This window comes from Oxyura jamaicensis, chromosome 2 (assembly GCF_011077185.1).
Source record: "Oxyura jamaicensis isolate SHBP4307 breed ruddy duck chromosome 2, BPBGC_Ojam_1.0, whole genome shotgun sequence".
Lineage (NCBI taxonomy): Eukaryota > Metazoa > Chordata > Aves > Anseriformes > Anatidae > Oxyura > Oxyura jamaicensis.
Genome location: NC_048894.1, coordinates 43,440,125 through 43,447,071, shown reverse-complemented (window position 1 = coordinate 43,447,071; position 6,947 = coordinate 43,440,125). Strand labels below are relative to the sequence as shown.

Genomic DNA, 6,947 nt, shown 5'->3' with positions numbered 1-6,947 from the left:
CGCAGAGCCTCCCCGCCCGGCCTGCTGGGGTGGGAGGCCGGGAGGGTGGTGGTGGTGAGGGCCGAGGGAGGGTTTAGGGGGACGGGGGGTGAGAGAGGAGAGGGCTCGGCCCCCGCCGGCGGGCAGCGGCCCCTCGGCCTGTGGTGGCTTGGCTGAGGTGTCCTCCGAGGGGTGCTGCAGCTGCGGGCAGCATCTTCCTGCACGGAGCGTGCTCTCTCACCAAAACTACACAACGAACCACCAAAGCACCACATAAACCTCAACATACCATAAGCGGTCTGTGACAAACGTTAGCACTAAATGGGGAACAGCAGGCAAGACTGGCAGAACGCCCCAGCTCCACGCTATGGGTTAAATCACGTGGAGTTAACTAACAACTCTCAGGAAAGGAAGCTATATATTTCCTCAGTTTTAAAAATAACTCGCTTTGCTCTCTGATAAGCAGGGCAATACTGAGCTGGGCATATAGAGCTTCTATACTCAGTAGAGGAGTAACCCCATTGTATGCTTTGTTCTGAAGTTAGGATGTGTATTCTGTTCATATTTAGTAATTAAGACGTCCTTGAGCAAATAAGATTGTCTTAGGAGTGAAGACAGGTAAGTTCAGGTGATCTCCAACACAGATAGGGTCTAGCATAAGGCATTTACATGAGCAAGACGGGGTTTGCGAGCGTAGGCAATGTTTAGTGATAGACCAAGCAGCAGAGGTTTTGGTTTCTACTAAGCCAACTAGTAGTTTCAATAAAAGATACTACCTCTCCCACCAAATTTTAACTCATTTCATTAGATATCAAAGCTACAACATTACCAGTCTACACAAGGAAAATTATGAGAAAGGAGGGATTTATTTTTTTAAACAGCTTTTTATTTTTCATACTCTTCCGCATTTATAGTTTCCTTCCAGGCCCTGTGGACGAAGGCTCTAGTAATTTCTGTACTTCCTATTAAGAAATATATTGTCCTTACCCGCTGATTCAGCTAGTTTAGTTCTTAATTTCTCATGAAAGTATGTGTATGACTGGGACCCTGCTGATCTGAGTTTAGCCCAGTGAAATAGAAATACCTTTACACAAATGCATGTAGAATAATAGTCATATTTTCTACTCAGAAATACGGTATTTTCCATAAACCACTGGCACAGACTCGAGTCTAAAACACCACTGAATTTCCAGTTTTGATTATAGCTCTCAAATTTTCCTAAGGATTTCATCAATTCCCACTTTACTTTTAACTAAGGCATCTTTCTATCTTACACACCAAAAGAAATGTCTACAGCCACAACTCTTGTTTTAGTTGTTATGTGATAAACCACAGCTAGGTTATCTTCTTTATCAATATTAGAATATACAGAAGCACAGGTCGTAGTTGGCAAGTCGCTATTTAAGACTAACACATCTGGAAGAAACCCATGACCTTTTGGTTGCTTCTGCCTTTTTTCAGGCCTGAAATAGAAGTAGAAACCTTCAGAAGTAATTCTCAGCTTGTATTGTATCCAATTTTAACTAGACATGCAGATCACTTGAAAAACAATCACTTGGTAGCTGGGGAAGACATGGGAAATAAGAAAATTGAGAAATAGCATGGGAAGTAAGGTGATTTCAAATGGAAAGAACAAGGCAGCTAAGTTATGGTTTGGGAAACAAAGCAAGGCCAAACACAGAACAGATTTGTGCCCAGTATGTATTTACTTCTTTTAATTCAGCAGAGTTAAAAAATTAATTCCCAGACTTGCCTTTGTAAGCCATTCTGCACGTCTTCCCTTGAGGATCAGGGCTGAAGACTCCGAGATGAGGTAGACATTTTGCCAGAAGCATTCCCTAGCTGGCAACAGTGTGTTTGTATCCTTTATTAATGGGTTTACTCTGACATATAGTGGCTGTTTTCTAACACACAGTTTCTGTGATGTTTTTTTGGTAAACTGGATGAAACATATTACTCCGTTGTAGCTCTTCTCCCTCTTGCTACCTCTGTCCACAAATGTTGTCTGGGTTATGGCGTTAGACCACCCATCACAGTTACCACAAGGTCATGAAACATTCATGCAAACACAGTCATGTTCTTTGAACTTAGATATGTATGTCAAATATCATGCAAGAAAGAATTTCTATTACTACTCAAGCATTTCTACAGATGGGAATTCACTCAGGAGATTTTAATTTTGGCTATATTTCTAGTCACATTTAATCAGGTGACATTTGTATCGTTTTATGTGCCTTTGATTCTTTTCCAGCAATGGAAAAGAGCATATGGGATTTTAATGACACATTTTATCTGTGCAGATAAAACGCATAGTTGGTAGCCCTTCTTCATTCTCAGGATGGGATAATATTAGCAAGCAGCAGACAGCCTGACCTTTGTTATGCAGGCCAGATGCAACTGCAGACAAATATAGGTATTTAAATAATATCTTGGCTTCCCTTATATTGAAATCCTGTGACTCCGATAGATAATCAAGAACAAACTAAGGGGATTGAGAATAGAATTAGCTGGCTGCTGATAAATCTCCCTAGCTGCAGGACATGCACGTAAGTAAGCACACACCATTTACTCACAGGGAGAAATGGTTCTTTGAAGCAGCAAGATTTCTCTACTACCAAATATATTAGTTCAACAACATCTTTGAAGACTGGAAGAGTCCAAATCCCCTTAACGCAGGAATAAGGGATTTACCAGTAGTTTTAAATGAAACTTGAAAAAATATCACAAAACAATCACAATCTTACTCTTCACATAATTCCTGGAAAAGATTCCTTAGGTAATTTCTATTTGAAAGTCATTTTCAAAGGTATTTGTCTTGAAAGTCATAATTTTCCATAATACTTCTGTTTGACTCAAAGATATTTAAATGTGAGTCAAATTAAAAACTTCATTTGTTAAACTAACAACTCCCAAATGATGCCAATAAAGACGGAAGGAGGCAGAAAATTCACTAGTGTCTTGACAATTCTTCTGTGGATTTAATCTTTGTATCATTCAATAAGATTTTGATACCCAGATTTGATTTAGGACAGATTACTGGCCTAATCTGAGGAGAAAAAAAAAAAGAAAAAAAAAGAAAAAAAAAAAAGAAACAGTTCTCAGAGAAAAAAAAAATTATACCTTTAGTAGGTGTTCAGTAGGTTAAACACTGAGCATTACAGGCCTGTTGTCTAGACTTATGCCTTGGAGCCTGCTGGATTTGAGAAACCTGTTAAGATAATGCGTTTCAGACGCACCACTCCTTCAAGCAAGCTTCAGACCTACATTCATAGGTTCCAGAACCAATCTCATGACTAAAAGAGGCTATTCAAATATGTAAACTGACAGCATCATCAAAATTCTAAGTAGCATATACTTTCCTCTGAAAAAGAGAGAAAAAAGCAAACCTGTACTCCCAGGTTACAAAACATGCAAAGTTGGGGCAATTATTTATTTATTTTTAAAGCTTTTAAGGTTCTTCTTCTGCACAATGTCACGTTTTATACATAATAACTAGACAATATCAATCTTAGTTTTGATTTGTAGCATCCAGTATCAAAATACAACTGTCACATTTAAAAAGTTACATTTACAAAATTGGCACATCATTTCAGCGAAGTTTATTAAAGGTTTAGTCATAAGATCTACACAATGTCTAGAAAAATACCATGTTAATTTTAAAAGAAGCAGTATGAAATTTTATTATACAGTACAAAGTCAATGTTAGGTGTCACTAAATATATTATATTATAAATACCCATTTTAATCTCAGTTAAAATATATTGCCAGTTCTAACAGAAATGTTTGAAAAGATCCGATCCCTCTTCCAAGCTTTCATCAAAAGAGTGTAATCCCCAAGGTAGTTCATACTACAGAATTCACTTTAACAAAATATTTACTGCAAAGTTCTTGATCGCCAAGATATAAAGCTAAAATAGGTATTTCCAGCATAGCAGGAGGTAACCACGAAGGCAAAGAACTGTAGAGAGAGGGGAAAAATATATATGTTAGATATAAAGTATTTGAGAGCATTCTCATTTCTATGAAAAATTAGTTATGGCATTTGGAAGAAGGAGAAGTACCAGATTTACTAAAATGGTGTCCTCCTTGTACTTGGGTTGCCAACACAGTCAACACTAAGTAAGCTTATATGTAGAAATATGGGCCTAGAAGCAGCCAAAACGTGGACTGTTTCAACACTTGCCTCCACATTATATCGCCTCAGTATGGATCTTGTGGACCAGATGCCTACCAATATTATGTGTGCAGTTTGTAACATCAATTTCTGGTAAAGACTGAGGGATAGGCCATGGGACTGTTTTTTAAATAAACACAATGCTGCTGTGTTCCAGGAATTGCCTAAAGCCCACCCATGCCTCAGCGTGGCACACCTTGCATCCAGGTAGTTTGTTTACGGAAGAGATCTGGATTCAAAATTCAGGCCAAGGCATATTCTCAAACGGCAGTTCCAATCAGGTTACTGATTTCAGTGGTCCTCTACTAATGAATACAGGTATTCCTCCGTGCAAATAACAGTGACAACAACCATGTTGAGATATTACTACTTTCTCAGAAATTGACTGCAGAGTGAGACTTCTACAGCAGGCTAGATTTATTTTATACTGGAGGATTTTAAGAACGACAGAATATCAGTGGTTGTGCTTCTGCAGTCCTTGCAGCACATGCACCCAGAAACCAAAGAACAGCTGTGAACTATTTCAGTTGTACTGATAAAGTCCAATTCGGTTGCCAGTGGTTAAGTTCCTGCTAATCACTGCATGTTGTACAAAATAGCTTATGATAAGGCCAGAATGTTTTTGTGCTGGTAACTGAACCAAATAAAGCTGACACTGCAACGAGGATTAACACTACTTTTCTTGGAGGTCAGCAGTGATAGGGACGAGAGGGAACAAACACAACTTACAAAAAGGGAAACTTCAGTTAGATATTAGCAAAAAAATATCACTGTGAGAGTAATCAAATAGGATAACAGGGGCCCAGAGGTGTTTTGGAATATCCATCCTTGGAAATGTTCAAAACTCAACTGGCCAAAGCCCTGAGAAGCCTGGTACAAGTGAGCCCTGATTTGGAGGAGGACAGGTGGGACCAGATGACCTCTAGAGGTCCCTTTCAGCCTAAAAATGTTCTGTAATTCTACTAGCATTTCTTGCCTCCGTTATGGGCTCAGAAAGGCACTTCAGTTCTGAGAGCAAGGCATTAGTAGGCATGTAAACAGCCAGCAAACCTAGGCCCTCCGATAGAGGACTTTTGGTGAGTCTGATCTAATGTAAATTTAATCTGTGACAGCAAAACCTGTAGACGATAATGAAAAAATCGATTACAATAGGAAATGGTAGCGTTCTTCACAAGACTATTGTTTCTTGGGAAATAAAAGCTTCATCCAAAATATTTCCAACAGAGAGCAACTGTAGGAGATGGATGATTTGCTAAATTATCACAAACAACTATCCACGAAACCCTTAATGGGTTCAGAGAGCAAGAATCTACATTTAATAGTTTATTTAGACAGTGCATTAGATAAACACTATTAGGGGGTATTAGAAGAGATTCCAAATATCCCATGAGACACTGAGCATTGTTGCATTTTGCATAAAATGTTTATCAGCATGGAAGCTTATCTAGCAGCAAGCAAGTTCCCATCAGCAACACTGGCTGAATAACTGATCAATAATTACCAACTGCAAAGAGGAGAAGAACCTGAACAGCACTGAAGTGACAGGGATGTAGATATACCATTCCCAAGACAAAAACAGAGCAGGTGCTCAAGTCTCTGTGTTCATCACTGTGTAAAATAAGCTTCAGATGGAAGACAGAATTCATGAACAGTCCAGAAAAGATAACTGCGGATGCATTAACTGTCAGCAAGGTACCTGTAATTCAGAGTTACTCTGTAAAATTCAATTTCTCTACCATTGCCAAAACCTGCAAAAAGTTCTTCAGCAACTCCCTTAACTTAGCTAGAGAGTATCTTCACCTACTCATTAAGTGACACAGCTCTTATATATAGAAGAGCTTATATATCTAAGTTGTGTTTTACCCACATTGACAGCTTTGGATTCCCCAGTCTAAGTAGTAAGACAGTAATGTCAGACACTAATGATTTGCATCCACTTTAAAACACTTGGGAGTTATGTGATTTTTCAATCATTGCCCACCCAGCTCAGAAGAAGGATTATCAAAAGGTGAGGCTGGAACAGGAAGATCGCTGTAGAAATGACAATATCACTTCAGGGCCTTCCCACAGGTGCTCTGTGTATGGCTCAGCCTACAAAAAGCTAAATGTACCTTAGCCACATCGGTACAAAGTCAGCTGAGTTAGTTTAAACTGCTTTTGAAGTTGTATAAATGCACTAAGCAAACCTGGTGCTCACCCAATTTGTCTACTCTGATGTACGCACTCTAACTTCTGCAGAAAGCTAGTAATAAACTGGGGCAAGGAAGGGAAAGCAGTATGACCCCAAAAGCATGACAGCCTTTTTCAGATGTGACAGTCATCTCCTGGTTGAATTTCTTGTTGTCTCCAAACACTATGAACTAAATTACAGCTATCTGTAGATTTTGTGTGTGAGTTTTTATAGCGTCTGCAGCTTTTAAAAATCCAGAACATGTGCATTTCCACCCTCACTTCCAGAGGGCCTTTGTTTGCTATAACTTAGGCATTGAACTGATTGAACCAGAAAATGAACTCACTGAAGAAGCTGCCCAACTGTTGTAATTGTGACTGTCCAGTTCTTTGGTAACTGAAGATGCATCTACAATGGCAGCAATGAGGTACAAAATGAAGGCACTCCCATTAAAACACAGACCCTGTTGAAAAAACAACAACAACAACAACAACAACAAAAAATTAGCAATTCATATGACAAAGCATTTGTTGCCATTTTCTGTTGAGACATTACAAAGCTCTCCTCTGAAACATAACATGCACATGTGATGTACGCACAAAATGTGTTTCTCAATGATTTTAC

The 6,947-nt window shown here is 39.0% G+C and overlaps 1 protein-coding gene across 1 annotated transcript in view; it reads right to left on the bottom strand.

Moving 5' to 3' along the window:
* Window positions 1-3,378: 3,378 nt before the first annotated feature.
* CMTM8 (CKLF like MARVEL transmembrane domain containing 8) overlaps window positions 3,379-6,947 on the bottom strand; it is a 35,999-nt gene continuing 32,430 nt past the window's right edge. Inside the window, exons 3-4 of the mRNA XM_035318553.1 lie at window positions 6,670-6,786; window positions 3,379-3,937 (exon numbers count right to left, since the gene is read on the bottom strand). Of these exons, the coding sequence (XP_035174444.1) occupies window positions 3,854-3,937; window positions 6,670-6,786 (201 nt within the window). The 3' untranslated portion in view covers window positions 3,379-3,853. The remainder of the gene's footprint in view (window positions 3,938-6,669; window positions 6,787-6,947) is intronic.